A 24459-nucleotide genomic window follows, 5' to 3' on the forward strand; every position below is an offset into this window, starting at 1 on the left:
AGAGTTTCATGAATCTTCATAATAAACTAGTAATGAAACAATATCAATAATACTATGGTCAACAACCACAAATGATTGAGTCAAAGTCAAACTCCATAAACATGGTAAACTCTGAGTAATCTCAAGATCAGTTTGTGCACACTAGTGCTTTACGTTTTTCCACTATCACCATCAGCTCCGTGCATGGGAGATGCTTTGTGCTGCTAAGAGCCTTAAACATCGCATCCATGGCACGGGCAACTCCTTGGGCTTGCCATGCGTATTTCAATGCAAACACGTGGGCCGGGGCTTAACCTACGTATATTTTGGGTCAGACATCCGTGTTGTCAAAGCCAAAACTTAAATTCCAGTAGAAAACTTGCAGGGAATTAGCCTACTCAAAGAGCTTTAAACCTCTGGCAAAATTACAGTAAATGTGGCTCGACCTAACCTGGCTTTACCGAGAGTGGAAAACAGGAAAATCTGGGCATTGATCTGGATTCTAAGCCGAGGGATCCCACCTCACAGAATCTCTCAGCCATTTTAAACTAGTGCAAGTGACCTGTGCTACTTTACAAGCTTATGACAAGGGAATGTGGCCACATTCTAGATGCAATAAGCCCATTTGTGACTACGGCAATACTAGAGAAGACCAACATTTGCTGACACATAGCTCATTTAACTCTACCCAAAGACAAACCGAAGACTCTGTGTTCCAAAGACCTCTGCAGCTAGACAGAGTCCAAGCGCTAAACATACCGTTGGACTAGGAAATATATTCTATAGTGCAGCACATACAGTGGGGCAAAAAAGTATTTAGTCAGCCACCAATTGTGCAAGTTCTCCCACTTAAAAATATGAGAGAGGCCTGTAATTTTCATCATAGGTACACTTCAACTATGACAGACAAAATGAAAAAAAAAATCCAGAAAATAACATTGTAGGATTTTTAATGAATTTATTTGCAAATTATGGTGGAAAATAAGTATTTGGTCAATAACAAAAGTTTCTCAATACTTTGTTATATACCCTTTGTTGGCAATGACAGAGGTCAAACGTTTTCTGTAAGTCTTCACAAGGTTTTCACACACTGTTGCTGGTATTTTGGCCCATTCCTCCATGCAGATCTCCTCTAGAGCAGTGATGTTTTGGGGCTGTTGCTGGGCAACACAGACTTTCAACTCCCTCCAAAAATTTTCTATGGGGTTGAGATCTGGAGACTGGCTAGGCCACTCCAGGACCTTGAAATGCTTCTTACGAACCCACTCCTTCGTTGCCCGGGCGGTGTGTTTGGGATCATTGTCATGCTGAAAGACCCAGCCACGTTTCATCTTCAATGCCCTTGCTGATGAAGGAGGTTTTCACTCAAAATCTCACGATACATGGCCCCATTCATTCTTTCCTTTACACGGATCAGTTGTCCTGGTCCCTTTGCAGAAAAACAGCCCCAAAGCATGATGTTTCAACCCCCATGCTTCACAGTATGTATGGTGTTATTTGGCTGCAACTCAGCATTCTTTGTCCTCCAAACACGACGAGTTGAGTTTTTACCAAAAAGTTCTATTTTGGTTTTATCTGACCATATGACCTTCTCCCAATCTTCTTCTGGATCATCCAAATGCTCTCTAGCAAACTTCAGACGGGCTTCTTCTTCTTCAAACCAAGCTGCTTACCTATTGCAGATTCAGTCTTCCCAGCCTGGTGCAGGTCTACAATTTTGTTTCTGGTGTCCTTTGACAGCTCTTTGGTCTTGGCCATAGTGGAGTTTGGAGTGTGACTGTTTGAGGTTGTGGACAGGTGTCTTTTATACTGATAACAAGTTCAAACAGGTGCCATTAATACAGGTAACGAGTGGAGGACAGAGGAGCCTCTTAAAGAAGAAGTTACAGGTCTGTGAGAGCCAGAAGTCTTGCTTGTTTGTAGGTGACCAAATACTTATTTTCCACCATCATTTGCAAATAAATTCATTAAAAATCCTACAAATGTGATTTTCTGGATGTTTTTTTCTAATTTTGTCTGTCATAGTTGAAGTGTACCTATGATGAAAATTACAGGCCTCTCTCATCTTTTTAAGTGGGAGAACTTGCACAATTGGTGGCTGACTAAATACTTTTTTGCCTTACTGTATATAACAAATTGATGACCCACTACATCTACAAAACAGGATACACTCCAACCATGACCCCCATTTAATGTTATAAATATGTGTCTTATGTTTGACCTCTGATGATATTAACCATGATGTGACCTATGCATGTGACCTATGCATCCCCCCTCCCCTCAACCCCCTCCCAGCCCCAAGCCCTCTGTCCCTGGGGCCTTCATGTGATGGGGGACAGGCCCTGCTGGGGCTCCAGACTGTCCCTGTCTGCGTCTACAGTGTGCTCCAGCCGGGGTCTGATGACGATGTGGACTGATCTCTCCCTAGGTACCTCCTGCTTGCTGCTGCTAACAGCCCTGGTGCTCTTGGTCTTGCCCTCGCCCATCTGGCCCTCGACCGAAGCCCCGATCGGACGCAAGCGCTCGGCGGACGCCAGCTTCACAGAGTTCTCTCTCTTGGGCCTGTCTGTGGTGTTGGAGAACGGGCTGTAGAATGCCTTGTCAACTGCGTCAGAGAGGGGGAAGTAAGATGCCTGTTACTTCATGTCAATCATAGAGATGTGGAGAAAATGTAGTCTTTGTGTCAATTTGCCACTCTCAAAGACTAAAAAATGCCTAGTGCAGATGTTTTTTGTTTTGTTACATGTAAACACATACATATGAGGGCATGGTAGTAGTATGGTAGATGACTGCTCCTCTTACCTATCTTGTTGATGAGGGCTGGGTTGTGGGGAATGTGCTGCTCTATCTTGTTGTTCTCCACGTTGCTCAGGCTCTCGCTGGGCCTTCTCACGGTGCGGGTCTTGGGCCGAAACTTGTTGGAGCGGGCCTCCTGGATCCACTCATGTTGCATGGCCTCGTCGGGCGTCATGCGCTTCTTAGGGTCCCACCTGACAGAGAGAAGAGAGCAGAGTCAGTCAGAGGGAGAATCTCAATTGAATACACCTCGCGTGCTCTCTCGGAGGTCCCTCCCCTCTGACCTTCTTCCTCCATTGGGTTTTGAGATGGAGGCGAGGAGAGAGAAGAGAGGAAGTGAGGAGTATTCAAATTAGATTCTCCAAGAGAGAAACAAAGGTAAAACCCCACACTGGGCTTCCTTGTAGATTTCAATCTCAATGAGCCTCACTTGGATGAGTAAAAGGTAAATAAACTTAAGTCAATAATAATGCGAAAGAGGGCTCGCTTCACATGACTCCTTAGTAAATATTTGAGATTGGGTAATTCTATGGTTGTGTTATTGACAGGTGTACAGTGTGTACAGTACATACGTGAGACAGCGTTTGATGAAATCCAGAAAGACAGGATCGTTGGTCTTCAGGACACTGGCCAGATCCTTGGAGTTGGGCCGTCTCTTTCTCCCCCTGCTGTTGGTGATGTTCCTGGGGTTGCCCTTGGAATCTGCACAATCACAACCAGTGATTATCAACAAGAGGATCTCTTACTAAGAATTATAAACCGGGTAGTTTGGGTCCTGGATGCTGATTGGCTGAAACAGCATTTCAGCCATGTGTATATCATACTATATACCATGGTTGTGATGTAAACATACTTGTTTACTGTTCTATTTATGTTGGTAACCAGTTTATAATTGCAATAAGGCACGTCGGGGGTTTGTGGTATATGGTCAATATACCACAGCTAAGGGCTGTATCCAGGCACTCCCTTTCACGTTGTGCATAAGAACAACCCTCAGCTGTGTTATATGGCCAATATACCACACTCCCTCAGGCTTATTGCTTAAACACCCTCTGACACTAAAATTATACAAATCCCTATGTCAGAAATATACACACTTAACTGTGATCCTATTGGTACATGAGTAGAAGTGAAAGGTCTCAGTTAAACAGAATTTCAATCGAACAGTCAAAGAGAAAACCATGTGACTGTACTAGATCAAAAACGCTTACCAAAAAAATGCCTTTTCCTGGTTGCTGTCGATAAGAAATCATTTGGAGGCATTCCCAGCACCTGAGAACAAATCAGGTGAACACACACAGTGATTAATACGTCAACGTTGCTAGCCAAACCACAAGGTTGAAAGAGCCATTAACAAAGAGAACATGATATTGTAGGTACTAGGTAGGTACCTCCATGATGCAGGCAATCTGCTCCACCTCACTCTCCCCAGGAAAGAGGGGGAAGCCAGTGTAGAGCTCAGCCAGGATGCAGCCAAAGCTCCACATGTCGATGGCCATGCTGTAGGGATGGCCCAGGAGCACCTCTGGGGAACGGTAGAAGCGGCTCTGGATGTAGGTGTAAACTGTGGAGGAGAGCCAGGAATTAGGTATGCTATAATGTGATACTATAATGAGTTTGTGCCCCCTGTTTGCCTACTTGCTCTAACCCTACATTAGGAAATCTACAAGCTAAGACACTCGCCTCTCTGCTGCTCGTAGCAGCTGGAGCCAAAGTCAATGACCTTGATGTTGCCTTGGCCTTTGTGTGACAGAAGGATGTTTTCCTGGAAAATAAATACCCAAGTATGAGCATATCCTCTCCATCTCCTGTGGCACCATTATACTGAGCCAACAATGAATATGTGTGCAAATATGCTTCACTTTTCATGAAGTGATGTGTCAAGATTGTTAGGGGTTAAAGGTCATGGCTAGGGGTCATACCGGTTTCAGGTCACAGTGGATGATCTTCTCTTTGTGCAGCATCTGCAGGCACTTGAGGAGGGAGTAGGCAAAGCGGCGCACCAGGATCTGGCTGAAGCCCTTGAAGTTGTTCTTCTTGATGAGTTCGTACAGGTTCACTCTGCACGATCAAAGATAAGCAAACATCCTTTAGATTTAAATGCCCAAATAATCTTCATACTACATGTTTACCTCCTGTGGATGAAATATAGCAGACGTATTCTCTCCTGAACTAAATAAACAAATAACAAAAAGGTATTATTGTATTTCTGAATATGATCTTATATTTGGCCCTACAGTGTCTGTGTCCGTCAAGCCTACCCCAGGAGCTCGAAGGAGATGCAGAGATGGTTCCGGAAGTAGAAGTGCTCCTTCATGTGAATGACGTTGTGTTTGTTGTCTCTGTCCTTCCTTCTCAACGCATCCAGGATCTTCAACTCCACCATGGCCTGGTGGTGGAACCTGCAGCCAATCATAACAGAGAAGCAGTGTTATAACGTGTCATAGCGTGTCATACGTGTTATTAGTGAAATGTTGGTATTTGACAACCCAGCTGTACTACGATATGCTAGCTAGCTAGTGGTGTTAGTCACCTTTTCTTGTTGCGAATGACCTTGATGGCGACAAGTTCATTGGTCTTGTGATCCAGGCACTTCAGGACCTGTCCGAAGGATCCTTTCCCGATCACCTCCAGCACCTCAAACCGGAAGCCTATGTGGTCATGCGCGACCTGCAGAAAAAAGGGCATAATTTACTTTAAAGCAATACTGCAAAAAGTTGACTCTATATGGCACTAAAACTGGTTCTGAAATTCACAGTTTCTTTACTGCCATCTTTGTGCCCATTTTTATGTTACCTTCAGATAGCCTCCGCTCTCATCGTCGTAGCCAGAGTTATGGGGTAGGCTGGGGGAACCCTCCATCTTCTTGGCATCCAGGCCCAGGTACCAGACCTCGGAGTAGTCCATGACCTCCTCCTGCTCATGCTCAGTCAGACGATCTTTGAACGCCTTCAGGACCTCTGTATAGGAGGGAAAGGAAATTCCTGTCAGCAAATCTCAGTTTGCATTTGTTTCTTCCTGATTAAATAAGATCAAGGGACAGAAAACTCTTTCTCCTTTAGAATTGCCAATACTAAATCGCCAACAACAGCACCTTCCACCAACGCTTCCCTACTCTCCAACTCCTACTCAGACCTAGTCCTACCCTTAGCCCACACACACCTGCAGGAGACATGGGCAGATTGTGTCCCTCAATATTCCTCTCCTGCTCCTGATTGTTCTTCCTGTTGATGGACTCTGGCAGACTCTCCACTGTGGAGCTCTGTGATCTCTCATCCTGTCAATTGTAAAACATACAGGAAATTAACTAGTTGCAGAGGTTGTGAATGGTAACAATTTAACACTTATAATTTCTCAGCAGAATGTTTCATTGCTTCAATATACTAGGCTCTAAGTACATAATACCAAGAGATTAGACTAATAGTAACAAGGACTCACCTGGAAGCTTTCCTGGTGCCTAGTACCTGAAAGCTGCCTATCACAGGTGTTCTGCAGGCCCTTGCTGGTGATGTTGGGCAGGATGCTTTCGGACAGGTGATGGTACTTGACATTGTTTACAACCAAGGGCTTAGTATCCAGCTTGGGCAGGGTGCCTTTGCCCGAGCCACAGTTCTACAGCCAGAACAAGAGAGAGAGGGAGGCAGAGAGAGAAGGACCCATATTTAGAGGGTCATCCAGGTTAAATCTACAGAGATAATACAGGTGTTGTTACATAACGAGGTTTGAGGCACTAGGTGTTTCTAGTTTTCCTGCCGATTCAGTAATGAGGAAAGTAGCCTGTGGTGCCCAGAAAGGGCATAGAGTTACGTGCCACGGCGAGAGTGAATCAGGGTCTAAAGCCGTGGAGGTCTGCTTTTCGACAGAAGCTTTCACTGCAGCCCGACTCGGAGTCTCTCTCTCCATTTATTTTTCCTTCACTCTCTCTTTGTTTATAGGCTGCTAGTCTTTCTCGGTACTCTATGCAACACATCCTCTCAAAAGCTGCCCAAAAGGCTAGGTTATACCAGGGCACCACCTCTGACTGAAGGATAAAGCTGTGCTGCAGTTACAGTAGTATGGCTCTCGTGGCCTTATTGATTTGAACTGAAACAATGCTGCCAAATCGAGAGGGGAATTTCTATTAATAGATCGCACTGTTTAATATCCAGGGCTTTACTGCAGTGTCTGCAAGATTAATTATTCATAAAGAGCTATATATAGCAACATGGTACCGAAGACAGTTACCTCTGCACCCGGCCGGCACGTTCACACTGTTATTTAGGCCATTGAATAATTTTGGGATAAGGCAAATTACTTTTAAAACTCAGGATCCAATCAGCAGGGACTAACTGGTGATAACTACCCTGCACCGTCTTTTCAGAGGTGCGGGCTGGGCTGTTCCGTCATACAGTATTCCCCTACAGCTCACACTAGTCATAGTACTCCTCCACATGAACAGATCATGACACATCAATCGTATTCCCCGCACACCCACATACAAGAGCAGAACACTGGAGGATCAGGGAGTAGGTTTACCTGCTGCTGCTGGTAGGCCCGGCTGGACCCAAGGCGTGTGCATTCAGGCTGGAGTTTGTGTTGCTGGGAGTAGGCATCGGGATTCTCTGTCTGTGGGGATTAGATGAGAAAAGGATGTCATATAATATGCGCTAGCTGAAGATGAACACACTCGTGCACACACCTACACATAGGCACAAACTATTTCGCTTGGCCCCAGCACTTATGTGCGCACACACACACCGACTGCATATAGAAAATCTATGAAGGCCAACGTCCTAATTAAATTGCAATGTATTTTTAGAACTAGCGATGATTCTCAAATGTGGTTCATATGCAGCTGTAGTCAATACTGCATAAATGCATGGGGGGGGTATTCCACTATGGCTACAGTAGAGGGGGGTATTCCACTATGGCTACAGTAGAGGGGGTACAGAGGGGGGTATTCCACTATGGCTACAGTAGAGGGGGGGTATTCCACTATGGCTACAGTAGAGGGGGGGTATTCCACTATGGCTACAGTAGGGTATTCCACTATGGGGGGGTATTCCACTATGGCTACAGTAGAGGGGGGGGGTATTCCACTATGGCTACAGTAGACACAGTGAGCCCATTTTTGAATACTGCAATATAAAAATGTGCAGTGGCCCAAATAGATTGTGAATCCAGTGCTGAGGTGTCAGCCGTGACAAAAGGATCATATTAACCCAGTAGACCCCAGGAAGCCAATGATCCATTCCTGAGCACACTGAGCTGTAGATCATGGGGATTGAAGTGGGTTAGTCCATCTGAAGGTTAGTGGAACCATGAAACCATGTGAGTAATTGTGTCAATGCATTGGCATCTGATTCTGAAAACTGTTGGAATGTGTTCAGACCTAATTACGGTCTGTCTGTCCAGTACAGTCTGTACAGTACACTTAAAGTTAGCATGAAAGTGCAGAGGTTCCAAATACAGTACTGTGAACTAAAACAAAATGCAAAAAAGACCATGTTGAATTTGTATCCAATGAGCCACATAAAACAAAGCAATATCATTCTTTATACCTCACCTTGATATGAATTTCTGGAAACATTGCGTTATAACCCGGGTGAATTCCAATTATCATCAAGAATCACTCCTAGTTGGTCCACGTGAGCGCACAGCTTGAAAACATTCCCAGGCTAAATGTTATTCCCGAGTAAACGCAGAAACCAATATTCTGCTTCGCATCAAAACGATGTTGGAGCTCGGTGGTAACTGCAGAGTAGTGCTGCTGAATAGTAATGAACGGACTGTAGATGCAGAAAAAAGCTTTGTCAGCCGAAGATTATGGAGAGTGTGCAAGCTGTTGTTAGACTGACGCGCATATCGTCGGAGAGCCACCTGTTAGGGTATTCTAGGGTCACAGTTTATTCCACATCGATAAGCGACACCTTGGACTCCCGGTATAGATTGTTTGTCAATTCATTCAACTGTCCAACTTCACACAGACTCCTCGGGTACCGCATACATAACTTTCCAAGCATGAGAATCAACATTGCGCGTAAAACCGTTATGTAGCTAGTAGCCTATAGAACCATGTACAGTATTTGCCAAGTCCCCCAGCAAAACAAAATCCATCGACCGTTTGTGACCAAGCTCAAACAACAACAAATCCCCTCTCTCTAGCTCGTGTATGACACCATTTTTCCTTAAATCCCCAAATCCTTGGGTTGAGTCTTCGCGGTTTTTATCTCACAGTGTAGGCCTACTACAGAGAATGAGATGCACCTACACTGGATCAATGCTCACGTGTCAGAATCACTGTCCGGGAACTGAAACTCAGAGCAACACTGCTGAATAGCAACCACACATCTGAAGCTAATGATTACTACATAACTTTAGTCTCCCACGAAGGTACCATCCAAATAACCACATTTAACATGGAATATTGAATGATATCACGACAGCTTTACAGTAGTAAAGATCTTTAGGTTGTAAAAATGCAATTGTCAAAAACCAGTACTAAATCATCAAATGTTTAATCATTGGATCAGTTTATAATCACACACACACACTCACTCACGTCTTACTAAACTTGTGAGGACTTTTGGGGGGGACCAACAATTGATTGCCCTTAACCTAAAACAGCCTTTTCATAAGTGAGGACCGGAATGTCCTCACTTCTCAAAATTGTAGTTGGTTTACCATTCTTGTGAGTACTTCTGGTACAGGTATTGTAAAAAATTAAACAAATATTTAAAAATCACGCACACCTTATATTTGAAAGTGAATTACACATCAAGGCAAACCATGTGCTAGCTCATCCAGAGTGGAGAATCCTTTGAGATGTGTGGGAGAGGCATCTACACTTTCACATGATTCATCCTACATTCCCCAAGCGTGAAGTGGGTGGTACAGTATGTTCTACTGAAGCCTACATCGGCATGGTCAGTCATCTCGGGGTAGACACGACTAGATAACAGTGGTTATTTCATAACATGTTTTTTATTAGTGCTAACAGAAAATAGCTGTTTTCTTTCAATTGCTACCCAGTGTATTTCTCTCACCTTTGACATACCATCCATATATGTTTTTTTTTGCCATTACACAAGCTGCAGTCTCCATGGTGATAGGATTTCCAGCTTCAGTCCATGATATTGAAGAAGCCTATAGTCACAACCAGTCCTCACTAGTAAGCCTCCAGCCTTAATCTGTTCATGGCTATAGGCTAAGCCCAGGATTTTTTTTATAAAGACTGACTTCTTAATTCAGTGTACAGTGGGGCAAAAAAGTACTTAGTCAGCCACCAATTGTGCAAGTTCTCCCACTTAAAAAGATGAGAGGCCTGTAATTTTTATCATAGGTACACTTCAACTATGACAGACAAAATGAGAAAACAAAATCCAGAAAATCACATTGTAGGATTTTTAATGAATTTATTTGCAAATTATGGTATTTGGTCAATAACAAAAGTTTCTCAATACTTTGTTATATACCCTTTGTTGGCAATGACAGAGGTCAAACGTTTTCTGTAAGTCTTCACAAGGTTTTCACACACTGTTGCTGGTATTTTGGCCCATTCCTCCATGCAGATCTCCTCTAGAGCAGTGATGTTTTGGGGCTGTTGCTGGGCAACACGGACTTTCAACTCCCTCCAAAGATTTTCTATGGGGTTGAGATCTGGAGACTGGCTAGGCCACTCCAGGACCTTGAAATTCTTCTTACGAAGCCACTCCTTCGTTGCCTGGGCGGTGTGTTTGGGATCATTGTCATGCTGAAAGACCCAGCCACGTTTCATCTTCATAGCCCTTGCTGATGGAAGGAGGTTTTCACTCAAAATCTCACGATATATGGCCCCATTCATTCTTTCCTTTACACGGATCAGTCGTCCTGGTCCCTTTGCAGAAAAACAGCCCCAAAGCATGATGTTTCCACCCCCATGCTTCACAGTAGGTATGGTGTTCTTTGGATGCAACTCAGCATTCTTTGTCCTCCAAACACGACGAGTTGAGTTTTTAACAAAAAGTTCTATTTTGGTTTCATCTGACCATATGACCTTCTCCCAATCTTCTTCTGGATCATCCAAATGCTCTCTAGCAAACTTCAGACGGGCCTGGACATGTACTGGCTTAAGCAGGGGGACACGTCTGGCACTGAAGGATTTGAGTCCCTGCGGCGTAGTGTGTTACTGATGGTAGGCTTTGTTACTTTGGTCCCAGCTCTCTGCAAGTCATTCATTAGGTCCCCCCCGTGTGGTTCTGGGATATTTGCTCACCGTTCTTGTGATCATTTTGACCCCACGTGGTGAGATCTTGCGTGGAGCCCCTGATCGAGAGATATTGTCAGTGGTCTTGTAAGTCTTCCATTTCCTAATAATTGCTCCCACAGTTGATTTCTTCAAACCAAGCTGCTTACCTATTGCAGATTCAGTCTTCCCAGCCTGGTGCTGGTCTACAATTTTGTTTCTGGTGTCTTTTGACAGCTCTTTGGTCTTGGCCATAGTGGAGTTTGGAGTGTGACTGTTTGAGGTTGTGGACAGGTGTCTTTTATACTGATAACAAGTTCACCAGGTGCCATTAATACAGGTAACGAGTGGAGGACAGAGGAGCCTCTTAAAGAAGAAGTTACAGGTCTGTGAGAGCCAGAAATCTTGCTTGTTTGTAGGTGACCAAATACTTATTTTCCACCATAATTTGCAAATAAATTCATTAAAAATCCTACAATGTGATTTTCTGGATTTTTTTTTCTCATTTTGTTTGTCATAGTTTAAGTGTACCTATGACGAAAATTACAGGCCTCTCTCATCTTTTTAAGTGGGAGAACTTGCACAATTGGTGGCTGACTAAAAACGTTTTTGCCCCACTGTAGCAGTTATACCCAACAGTGCGGTTGAGGTAATTGGGCAAAGGTTCATTGTCCACAGTGCATAAAATACCATTGATTTATTTGACAATATTTTTGGGCTTATAAGACTAACTGGAAACAATTGTGCAAAGGTAAAGGATAGCCCTTTTTATTTTCTAGTGGAAACAAAAGGTGTGTTTCTCCTGCAGCATGATGGAGTGCACCAGTAGACCTGTGTTGTTGTAGGTGGGTGTTTATTCTCTAACTTTAGTAGTAGGAGGCATCCAAGGCTAGAGAGTAAGGAGGGACCACCCACTGGTCTAATCCAGATCAGGCTAAATCCCATTAGTAGCCTGCCATGGACTGACTGCCACAGAGACACAGAGAGGAAAACCACTCTGGAAGGAGCAGAGCTAGGAGCAGAAGCACTGTGGTGGACATCAATAACTACACAACCCTGAGAGCACACAATGCAGTGTTAACTATAGCAATAAAACTAAAACACAGTGGCCAAGCCTACATCTCTATTGTTAAAACCTCCACACACACACAAAACAAATGCACTTCATGCAGTTTGAATTTCTAAGATCAAGTCCAAGGTAAATCCGACAATAACCAATAGCATTCAATAACAACCATCTCTTCACTGCTGATCCAGAGAATGTCATAACAGGCATTAGTAAATCAGCCCTGTTTGGAGTCTTACCATGTCACCATCCTCGTGTCCCAGAAAAGGCCGGGGACAGACAGGCTTGGCCTGTGTAGCTGGCCTTTCCTAAGGACCCATATTAGAACACAGATTGTATCCACTTCAATCTGCGTACAGAGACAGCTATACACAATATTATCTTGAGTAGACTAATCAGGCACTGCTGGCTTTACCCTAAACAATGCTGTCGGTCTGTCTGTCAGGGGTCAGAACCGGTCTAACCTTGCTGGTCAGAGTGAACTCTATCCTTTTGACTGAGCAGTGGTGGTGACACAACTGTCCCAGACAGACACCTCCGGCAGGCAGTGGCTGAGGAATGTGAAGTGAATGATAGAGTGGGCTACCTTCAAAGTTCATTCCACTGGGAATTTGTGGGTTATTTGACTTAGCTACAAGGGGTCAGAGAACGCATATACTTCATTTTCTGTGTGCTGTAACATAGAGATTTATCTCCACAACATAAAATGAGGGGGGTACTTTAATGAATAAAATGTAGCCTTCATGATTAGAAGATCATGCTTCATTTCCAATTTCCAACTAAATAGTTTGATGAAAATGCCTCCAACAAGACCAGGAAAACACCAGACACTCACCACAGACAAATCAACAGAAATGTCCATCGCCATGCATTAAAAGACTGCTCAGCAGACTGTCTATATAGCATGCATACCATGTTGTTGAGCACCCACACCTTTGGCTTATCACTCCCCCCTAAACCCTGAACACAGTGTAAGCGACCTGTCTGCATTGTCTACTACTCTGAGCCATCTGTCGGCACATCCGCCATGTGGTGGGGTGGGGTGAGCTGCACTGTCTGTTCCCCCGTTCGCTGTCCATGGTGCTGGAGATGAGACAGGCAGTCGGGCTCCATGTCAGCCAGGTAAGCAAAGACAGGTTTCGGTCACCTCCTACACTCCCTGCCGAGGGCAATGGACTAGTGCTCTATAACAAGCCATTTTTGGCTGCCACCGTTAGCAACCACATATGGTAACAATGTACAGCCATGAGCAATTTACAGGAAACAAAATATATAATGTGATGTTTCTTTTGAGTCCAATAGGGACCAATGAAAGAAAGCTTTTATCAAGCTAGATTCATAATACAATGTCAAAATGACATCTCTCTGCCTTTTTTGTATTTCTTCTAGGCATTGCATTGCTGATGTAGCCGCAATGCTCGTGTCTTTTTCTTCGCTTTCATCATCAGCCCTGGTTGAGTTCTGACAGTACATGTTCCAGAGTTTGAGGTAGATCGTGCCGCAGCCAGCAGCCCTAAATAGACATTTGATCAGAAGAGCAGTCTGTATAACGACATCTCTAGTAGCACAGAGATGTTTCCTGAGTGCATGGCATGTAGAGGGAATTCATCATCGCTCACTATCTCATATTCATGCCTTTGGTTTCAGGCTTCCTCTCATTGGTATTCTACAGGCAATGAATTAGCACCACTGGATCAGGGAGTCTCCCACTCTCCTTTTCTTGTTAATTTTATGTGGTGGATTTTTTTCCATTCCACATTTTATATCCTGTCCTCCAGTGGTCCAGCTATTTTTTTTAAATCCCAAATCCCAGGTGGCCTACTGCAGATCCCATTCAGAGGACATGGACTATTGTTTAATTTATTTGGGACTGCAGCATTGTACATAGAATTCAGCCTGTGCAGAGACAGAGACTGTGCTACTCAGATATCAATCAATGTGCTTTTTTAATTGCCAGAGGATTGAGATGTAACTGGGGGTAGGGCTTCAGGTTGATGGTAAACTTACCTTCTTCCTGTGGTAGGCCTGGTTGGATCCAAGGCTGGAGTTTTGTTAGGCAACTCTGACTGTTGGATTGTGGGTGATCTCAGGTGGTCCAGATATGATCTAAGAGTGTCTGCTAAATGTCTATATTGTAAATGTCAAGAGAAATACAGTACCTTTTTCAACAACGGGAGATGTTGGTTCCTGTTTTCGATAAGTCTCTTCAACTTCTTTTTCATTTCTTTCCTATTGAAAACAGAAAGGTCAACAACTTGAGAGGTTTATGGAGTCTTTGGAGATTTTTGACATACATGTTTTTTTGTGTTTAAATAGTGGAATTATCTTTTTTGAGCGATAGTTTTTTTAATCCTATTTGTCTATTATCTCTTTAGATGTTTGCATAGTAGATTTGAGTAAATAACACAGCAATAGAATGGAAAAAAATGAAAATGCACTAGAAAATTAGGCAAATTCGCGATAAAACAAGGATTGATAACCAAAATCAGAAATGGAAGTCATACAACTAATTCACACTTACTTTCGCTCATTGGATGGATTTTCTTCGCTCATGTCCGGTGGTTTACTGCTGCAAGGTAACGGAGTAAACTAAATATTGAACTGTCAAACGCAATGGTCAAACTGACTATGCATACATACGCGTCATGTCATTGTGATTTCATTATGTCGTAATGGAGATGCATTCGGACTGACGACGGCGCGCTGTTGACTGATAAGCGCTAAAAGTGAAATCAACACGTAAAACAACGCATTATGTAACGCAAAAGAATAATGATAATCCCTGTGATTTACTTTCCATTTCTGGTTTTGGGAGCAATGAGAATTATCATTCACTCAAAAAGTAGCTGTCCACAATGTTCCACAACACACGGAGATGCTGAACAAACTCATTAGACCTATACAGGCTATACTGGAAACATGCTCACTACTTAAAAGGTTATAGTTTATATTGAATCTTTAATGTTTTATATTTACACATTGTACAAAGCTTTCGCTAAACAAACAAAAATCCACAAAACTTTAAACACAAATAGAACACGTACATAGCCTATTCTACTGGATTTTCATAAAATCAAGGTAAAACCTTATATAAAAGGGGCGTTCTGTAGTTGCTACATCCATTATTTTACTTTTAAAATTAATGATATTAGCCCATTGAGTCTTGAAGAATATAACTTGTAAATGGCTCATGAGGTTGGTTCAATGGTCATACCCCATCAGACCCCAAAATATAAACAGTTTTAATCCCAATGTTCGTTCATACATTAAATGCAAACAAACACTACTCACTGGGCACAGCCTTCAGTTCAACTTCTCATTTTGATTTACATTTAGTTTAGTTGTCGACTAACGTGAATGTAACATGAAATAACAAAAAATGTCATGTCGTTTTAGGTTAAAATTTGGGTGAAAAAAAGTATGAAATACCCTTACCTTGACTTTTTGAAAATCCAATTATCTATGTTGATTCAACTTCATCACATAGATTATTTTTTGGTTGAAATGGCTGAAAATATAGTTGATCCAACCAGTTTTTGCACTTTGGGTATATAGCCTCAAAACATGGTTAAAACTAGTTTTGATATCATGAATGGTCAGTCCTTGCATCCACAGCTCTATCTATGAATTTCAAAGTGGTTACATTTCTCCAGCCTCATCCCTCAGCTTTTTACCCACTTTAACCATGTTCATTTAGCATTTTAAGATTATTGTATCCAGCAGAGTGTGCCATTGCACCACACGTTTGAGTGAAAACTAAACAGACAGAAGACAAAAACCTCTCTGAAATAATAAGACACAAAAGGTTTGAAATCTGAAGGCTTTGCTGTAGGCCTAATAACAGAAAAAGTTGGGAACTAACCTTTGTTAAGTCAAATGGTCCAAAAGATGAGCTGTTATAAAAGGAGAGCATGTATGACACCAGACTAAAAATAATTAACAGTACAATTTGAATGCCTCTTATTTAAAATAGACAGATCTAGAGGATTACAAAAGGAATCTTGAAAGTCAACTGTCAATTACGCAGAGAGGCACAGAGCTCCTCTCTGATAGATAGGTGGGGTCAGTGACTAGCAACACTGGGGTGTAGGGATTTGACCCGCACCATGCGAGACAGTCCAAGTCTTAGACCCTGCCCTGGAGACTTCACTGGGGCACTCTGTGATGAGCCGGGACTTCGTCCAACGTGACCTGATGACAAGTTGTATAAGAAAAATAATGGTTGAACTGGGTCTTAAAATGCCTGAATACAAGGCACAACCTTGTTTCCAAACATGCAGTCCTACACCTGTTTATGAGATTACGATGACCTCCTTGACCTTTCAGTCAGTCTTACCTGGAGGATTCCACTTGGGTATTCTGCCCCCTGCTGGACTGCCAGAGACTGCAGGTCTGGAGACAGGAGAAGCGGCAGGGGACCTCTTGGGCACGGAGGCTGGCTTGGCAGTTGGACTTCTACCTAAGGTGGGAGTTTTTAGACTGGGAGACCCTGTGAGGCACAGAAGGACAATTTGATTGAAACTCGGCAGGCTGGGAGCATAAAGAGATTGAGTTATTAGAATGGCAGTTCACAGTTCATAAAGCTATTAAGTACCTGTGAAATGTGGTTTGGTTTTTGATGGTTTTGATGGCTGCTTTTCTTCCTTTGAGGCCGCCTGAGGTTTAGCTTTTGGTTGCTCCTTCTTGGCTGTCTTCACTTTTGTGTTTTTTTTCTTTTTCTCTGGTTTCTTTACTGTGAACTCATCATCATCATCACCACTTTCAGCTGGATCACTGAAATCAGCATCACTCTCTGAATCTGAATAGAAAGGAATATTCAGTATACAGTACACAACCAATGTGTGTCATGAAATACACCTGGAATGTAGAAAAACAAAGAGCATACGCCATTTTGTTGATATGACAACCTGGTGTCCCTTTGGGATTGTAGTCCTCATCGCCATCCTTCAGCATGCTCCTTTGCTGCTCTGTAGCCTTGGAGGCTGCCTTCCTCTGTCTGGAGGGGGCGCAAGGGGATCCCCGATCATTCGTGATCTGGTCAAGGCCTAAGGGAGGAGATTATCTAATCACAAAGGGATCACTAGTGTCTGTGAGATGCAAAAGCATGGGATCCAATAATATTACATAGATTTGTCAGTGGTGGGCATGTGTAGCATCACCACCCATGCATTTTAGATATCAAAAATAAATACCCAAATGGTTGATGTCCACACTGCAGTTGGAAAGGCGTAATGATGGATCCAGATTTTCACCATCTCTTTGTGGTTGATTCTTGACACATCTTTCTAAAAAATAAATAGAATAAACTAAATTGCAAATAATTGTTGACAGTGAGTGAGACATGAGAGTCATCTCTTCTCCACTGTATGTAATGTGCACATTGTGATAAATCTACCAATGAGCCAAACCACTCCAAATTGCTGTTTTGCTGTTGAACAGCAATGTTTCAAACACCAATTGTAAAGAAATAACAGTCCAATGCAAACCTGGATTATAAGAACATTGTTTCTCATTTATCTTGGTGGTTTTAAGCAACGACAAAGTAAGAGCTGCTTCCAAATCTCTGTTATACAGCTTCTCATCCAATGGTTTCCTGAAAAACACAGGTACAATTCTGATACATTAAAAAGCCTTCTCAAAGAGACATGTGACAAAAGTGTGACAGAGTTGACATGTAACACGTGATATGTGTAGGTGAATTCTGGTCATCCTGACCTGCACTGCTGAAGTTTCACAGACAATATTGATCAACATAGAGCAGATTGATCACAAGGTTACATTCAGAGTGACTGTCACTCTGTCTCACCATGACACATCAAAACACCATTACTGCCACTGGCCTCAGAGACCTTGCCAATGATTCACCACACATTGTGTCTTTTTGTGATTTGATGCATGGCAGATCACAAGCAACGCGTCTGGCTAAAAGACTCATTTGAGTTTGAGCACTGATTTATGGAGTTCTCTGGGCCAGTGGTCAGCCTTATGTCATTACATACACCATCTAGACACAGTGTCCCGAATACTGCCTGCAACTGGCTATTTGTTATTGTTCATCTGTCACTATACAGAATAAGGTGACGGGGCACTGACAGAGGGCAACAAGGACATTCAGTGTGTTTGTGTTCTGCATGCATGCTTTTGTTTACATAGCCGCGGTCACACACTACAAAACTGTTAAGAATGTTTCATAACTTTTGTCTCCACAACATATTTATTGAGGAACAAAGCAACAACAAGAAATTATATTGAATATATGGTGTTGTTTAGTAAACCCTTTAAGGGTTGTTTCTGCTTGTTTCTGATTCAACGTCCTACCTGTCCTTGTGGCCTAAGGGCTGTGAGCCAGTCTCTTGACTGGAGGTCTTGCTTGAAGATTTCTTGCTTTTCGCCTGTGCTGGTTCTTTCACACTCTCCTTGGCTTTTTTGCTGGGTGGTGCTTTCACAGAGGCAAAATCATCATCTGTTGCACATGATCAGAAACAGTGGAACACATGATTACATACAAACCATAAAAGGAGAAGGGAATTGCAACACCAACTGGCTATTTACACCATAAATTTATGGAATACATTGGATTTGACATACCATCACCCAAGTCCTGGAAATCTGAATCATTTACAAGCTTGGTCTTCCTGTCAAAAAATGAATAATAAATCAATAAAAACCACATGCGCGCGCACACACCTTATAAGTGACAAGATTTGGCAAAATCAAGTAGTCTCTCTAGACAGACGGGTTGCCACCCACAATGTATCAATGTAGGTTTGGGATTTCCGAGACTAAAGATCAAGCAAAGCAATACAATTCTCTAGTCTGTCTAACGCTACTGTAATAGCTAGCGAGGCTTAGCTAATGAAGAAGGTAAGCTTTGGTTACAAACCTCGATGGTCGCTCCATATCAGTTTCCTTTTCTTTAGCGATGGTCAAAATTATATTATTGCTCAAATGTTTTACTGATCGTATCGTAAAAGTAGCCATAAAACATACTATGCAGATTTTCAACAGTGGTCACTGGTCCACAAAAACAGACTTTCAATCATCCCGCCCGAAAATGTGATTACAAATCTGACGATTCAGATTCGATGATTCGTCGTTTGTTCTTCCCTTGTGTGAGACAGAGAAATTTCAAAATCGTTGCGTCCTCTCTCTTCGTCTCCTTCTCAAAACCGAATGGAGAAGAATGTCAGAGGGGCGGGACCTCTGGCTTTCTCATCCAATGTGTTATGAGAAGGAGACGAGGACAGAGGACGCAACGAGAAACAATGGAGATCTTCCCAAAGATATTTATAACCAACCCTCCTTGTTCCATCTGCGTGAGCTGGTGAGAAGAGGCGAATCTGCTGAGAAGAACTTTCACAAATCTATAACCGCATCATTAAAGATGAATCAACAATCATTAATCAATGAACAATTCGAGACGTCTTGTGTGGTACAAATATTTTTGGTGCTTTGTAAAAAATGTAATTGTAAATTATGTCATTGAACTTGTAGCTGTAGCAAGTGTTGTGTGGCCTCTGTTTCAGGGCTAAAAATCGCCAAAATTAGATTAGCTAAATAAGTTTTTTGTTGTGTAAATTAACGATATCAATTTAATTAGAGCTGTACAGGTTTAGCTACATAAATATACATTTTATAATAGCAATGGTTTAAGTACTTAAGTAAAAATACTTTAAAGTACGACTTAAGTCATTTTTGGGGGTATCTGTACTTTACTTTTACTGATAAATCCACTATAATTGAGAATTTCAATAAGCATTTTTCTACGGCTGGCCATGCTTCCCACCTGGCTACTCCTACCCCGGTCAACAGCACTGCACCCCCCACAGCAACTCGCCCAAGCCTTCCCCATTTCTCCTTCTCCCAAATCCAGTCAGCTGATGTTCTGAAAGAGCTGCACATTTTGGACCCCTACAAATCAGCCGGGCTAGACAATATGGACCCTTTCTTTCTAAAATGATCTGCCGAAATTGTTGCCACCCCTATTACTAGCCTGTTCAACCTCTCTTTCGTGTCGTCTGAAATGATTGCCTCGCCTGGTTCACCAACTACTTTTCTGATAGAGTTCAGTGTGTCAAATCGGAGGGTCTGCTGTCCGGACCTCTGGCAGTCTCTATGGGGGTGCCACAGGGTCCAATTATTCGACCGACTCTCTTCTCTGTATACATCAATGATGTCGCTCTTGCTGCTAGTGAGTCTCTGATCCACCTCTACGCAGACGACACCATTCTTTATACTTCTGGCCCTTCTTTGGACACTGTGTTAACAACCCTCCAGGCAAGCTTCAATGCCATTACAACTCTCCTTCCGTGGCCTTCAATTGCTCTTAAATACAAGTAAAACTAAATGCATGCTCTTCAACCGATCGCTGCCTGCACCTGCCCGCCTGTCCAACATCACTACTCTGGACGGCTCTGACTTAGAATACGTGGACAACTACAAATACCTAGGTGTCTGGTTAGACTGTACACTCTCCTTCCAGACCCACATCAAACATCTCCAATCCAAAGTTAAATCTAGAATTGGCTTCCTATTTCGCAACAAAGCATCCTTCACTAATGCTGCCAAACATACCCTTGTAAAACTGACCATCCTAAGAATCCTCGACTTCGGCGATGTCATTTACAAAATAGCCTCCAATACCCTACTCAATAAATTGGATGCAGTCTATCACAGTGAAATCCGTTTTGTCACCAAAGCCCCATATACTTACCCACCATTGCGACCTGTATGCTCTCGTTGGCTGGCCCTCGCTTCATACTCGTCGCCAAACTCACTGGCTCCATGTCATCTACAAGACCCTGCTAGGTAAAGTCCCCCCTTATCTCAGCTCGCTGGTCACCATAGCATCACCCACATGTAGCACGCGCTCCAGCAGGTATATCTCTCTGGTCACCCCCATAACCAATTATTTCTTTGGCTGCCTCTCCTTACAGTTCTCTGCTGCCAATGACTGGAACAAACTACAAAAATCTCTGAAACTGGAAACACTTATCTCCCTCACTAGCTTTAAGCACCAACTGTCAGAGCAGCTCACGTATTACTGCACCTGTACATAGCCCACCTATAATTTAGCCCAAACAACTACCTCTTTCCCTACTGTATTTATTTATGTATTTATGTTGCTCCTTTCCACCCCATTATTTTTAATTCTACTTTGCACATTCTTCCACTGCAAATCTACCATTCCAGTGTTTTACTTGCTATATTGTATTTACTTTGCCACCATGGCCTTTTTTTTGCCTTTACCTCCCTTATCTCACCTCATTTGCTCACATCGTATATAGACTTGTTTATACTGTATTATTGACTGTATGTTTGTTTTACTCCATGTGTAACTCTGTGTTGTTGTATGTGTCGAACTGCTTTGCTTTATCTTGGCCAGGTCGCAATTGTAAATGAGAACTTGTTCTCAACTTGCCTACCTGGTTAAATAAAGGTGAAATAAAAAATTTAAAAAACTTACCTTTCCTTTTTGACATTTACTTCTACTTTACATGAAGAAAATACTGTACTTTTTACTCTACATTTTCTTTCACACCCAAAGTACTCATTACAAGTTGAATGCTTAGCAGGAAACAAAAATGGTCAAATTCACACACTTATCAAGAGAAAATCTCTGGTCATGCCTACTGCCCCTGACCTACTCCCTAAACAGGAATGCTTTTGTAGCTTTCTTTTGTAAATATGATTTTATTTATTTATTGTTTGGGGGTGCTTTGTTTGTAAATTATGTTAGTGTTTAAAACGCATACATTTAAAAATAAATAAAACATTGTGCCACCTGGTTTTATTAATTTTAAATGATTTATAGTTTCACTTTTGATACTTAAGTAAATTTTTGAAATTACATTTACTTTTGATCCTTAAACCTCTCTGGGATTTGTGGGACACTAGCGTCCCATCTCGACAACAGCCAGTGAAATTGCAGGGCGCCAAATTCAAACAGAAATCTCATAATTAAAATTCCTCAAACATACAAGTATTATACACCATTTTAAAGATACACTTCTTGTTAATCCAACCACAGTGTCCGATTTCAAAAGGCTTTACGGCGAAAGCACACCATGCGATTATTTTAGGACTGCGCCTAGCCCCAAAAACCATACAGACACTTTCCAGCCAAGGAGAGGGCTCACAAAAGTCAGAAATAGCAATTAAATTAATCACTAACCTTTGATGATCGTCATCTGGTGGCACTCCCAGGACTCCATGTTACACAATAAATGTTTGTTTTGTTCAATGAAGTCCCTCTTTTTGTCCAAAAACCTCAGTTTAAATTGGCGCGTTATGTTCAGTAATGCATTGTCTCAAATAACATCCGGTGAAATTGCAGAGAGCCAAATCAAATTACAGAAATACTCATCATAAACATTGATGAAAGATACAAGTGTTATACATAGGATTAAAGACAAACTTCTTGTTAATCCAGCCGCTGTGTCAGATTTTAAAAAGGCTTCACGTCGAAAGCAAACCATACTATCATCTGAGGATAGCACCCCATCAAACACACAGACAATCATATTTCATCCCGCCAGGCGCGACACAAAACTCAGAAATAACTATATAATTCATGCCTTACCTTTGAAGATCTTCTTTTGTTGGCACTCCAATATGTCCCATAAACATCACAAATGGTCATTTTGTTCGATTAATTCCATCGTTATATCTCCAAAATGTCCATTTATTTGGCGCGTTTGATCCAGAAAAACACCTGTTCCAACTCGTGCAACATGACTACAAAATATCTAATAAATGATCTGTAATCTTTGTCCAAACATTTCAAACAACTTTCCTAATACAACTTTAGGTATTTTTTAACGTGAATAATCAATCAAATTTAAGACTGGATAAACTGCGTTCAATAGCCGATAAAAACAAAGTGGAGCGAGCTTTCAGGTCACGTGCCCCAACCACAACAGTACACTTCACTCGACCCTCGTTCTGAACAGGGCTACTTTTTCATTTCTCAAAGGAAAAACATCAACCAATTTCTAAAGACTGTTGACATTCAATCGGAAGTGATAGGAACTGCAAGCAAGTGCCTTGGGAATCTAGATTCCCATAGAAAACCCATTGAAAAGAGAGTAACCTCAAACCTCTGGGTTTCGCCTGCCAAATAAGTTCTGTTCTACTCACAGACATCATTCAAACAGTTTTAGAAACTTCAAAGTGTTTTCTATCCAAATATACTAATAATATGCATATCCTAGCTTCTTGGCCTGAGTAGCGGGTAGTTTACTTTGGGCACGCGTTTCATCCGGATGTGAAAATACCGCCCCCTAGCCTAGAGAGTTAAGTATATTTAAACCAAATACTTTTAGACTTTTACTCAAGTAGAATTTTACTGGGTGACTTTCACTTTTACTTGAATCATTTTCTATAAAGGTATCTTTGCTTTTACTCAAGTGTGACAACTCACATCGGCTGATGTGAAAAGGGCTTAATAAATACAATTGATTAATTGGGTACTTTTTCCATCACTGTATAAAAGGTTAGTGCTGGCTGTGCTGCCGGAAATGTTTGAGGTGGTTATTGGTAAAGTAGTCCTGGCAGATGGCACTATTATTTATTTTTTGCCGTTTGTCATGTGTTTACAACTGGAATGTACTTGTGTTCCCTGGCGACCGGCTTGTACATAAAACATCCTCCATTCAGGATGCAAGGGTGTCGATTTCCTTCTTAACTAGCTTTAATGGCGAGCCTCCGGAAAATAAACTGGAAAAATGATGCATACCGTGTTCATAACAAATACACGCCATTCAGCCAGGGGTAAACACTAGACTGCTGCAACCGGATTGGCTGAACATCAAGAAGTAGCGTTAGCCACTCTAGCATGGTGGTGGAACATTGTGTTTTATTTTTAAGAGATTAAGCATATTTTTCCAGCTTTTTCCTGGCAGCTTTCCATTAAAGCTGTGCGTCAATCTAAGTAACATAATAAAATTAAATAAATCCCTGTCAAAATTAGTCAGTTTAAACTAGAGATTTCTGTTCTTTGCATGGCCTGCATCTCAATCTGCCACATCCACATATGTCGCTTTTCGCAATTGCGGTGGAAAGAGGTCAACCATGAGTGTCAGACCATGAGACTTCCCGAAAAACAGTCTTCTCACAAAAACGTTAGTAGTGTTTGAATGGTTTGGGCTACAAACTAATGTGACCACTTTATGGAAAGATGAGACTCTCACTCATCTGAAAGTAACCTCAATCGCACTGCACATTGCTCTTTCCCACCTGGACAAAAGGAAAACCTACAGTGCATTCGTAAAGTATTCAGGCCACTTGACTTTTTCCACATTTTGTTAATTTACAGCCTTATTCTAAAATGTGTTAAATATTTTTTTCCCCCTCATCAATCTACATAGAATGCCCCATAATGACGCAGCAAAAACAGGTTTTTAGACATTTTAGC

At 42.1% G+C, this 24459-nt stretch overlaps 2 protein-coding genes across 2 annotated transcripts; both read right to left on the bottom strand.

Annotated features, from left to right (window-relative positions):
• Positions 1-2282: 2282 nt before the first annotated feature.
• Positions 2283-8948, bottom strand: LOC115133713 (dual specificity tyrosine-phosphorylation-regulated kinase 4-like). The gene is made up of 14 exons (XM_029667200.2): positions 8321-8948; positions 7291-7380; positions 6214-6387; positions 5938-6052; positions 5572-5735; positions 5309-5445; positions 5037-5177; positions 4698-4836; positions 4459-4540; positions 4167-4339; positions 3987-4047; positions 3348-3477; positions 2782-2969; positions 2283-2584 (listed from the first exon to the last, which is right to left on the bottom strand). Exons 1-14 carry the CDS (start codon positions 8375-8377, stop codon positions 2301-2303), a joined length of 1935 nt encoding a protein of 644 aa, XP_029523060.1. The 5' UTR covers positions 8378-8948; the 3' UTR covers positions 2283-2300.
• Positions 8949-14982: 6034 nt separating this feature from the next.
• LOC115133714 (RAD51-associated protein 1-like) lies at positions 14983-19195 on the bottom strand. The gene is made up of 9 exons (XM_029667201.2): positions 18928-19195; positions 18633-18679; positions 18363-18507; positions 17531-17637; positions 17237-17329; positions 16952-17089; positions 16639-16842; positions 16381-16533; positions 14983-16235 (listed from the first exon to the last, which is right to left on the bottom strand). The coding sequence occupies exons 1-9, from the start codon at positions 19023-19025 to the stop codon at positions 16108-16110; spliced, it is 1113 nt and encodes a 370-aa protein (XP_029523061.2). The 5' UTR covers positions 19026-19195; the 3' UTR covers positions 14983-16107.
• Positions 19196-24459: the final 5264 nt, after the last annotated feature.

The sequence above is a fragment of the Oncorhynchus nerka genome, linkage group LG8 (assembly GCF_034236695.1).
Source record: "Oncorhynchus nerka isolate Pitt River linkage group LG8, Oner_Uvic_2.0, whole genome shotgun sequence".
Taxonomy (NCBI): Eukaryota; Metazoa; Chordata; class Actinopteri; order Salmoniformes; family Salmonidae; genus Oncorhynchus; species Oncorhynchus nerka.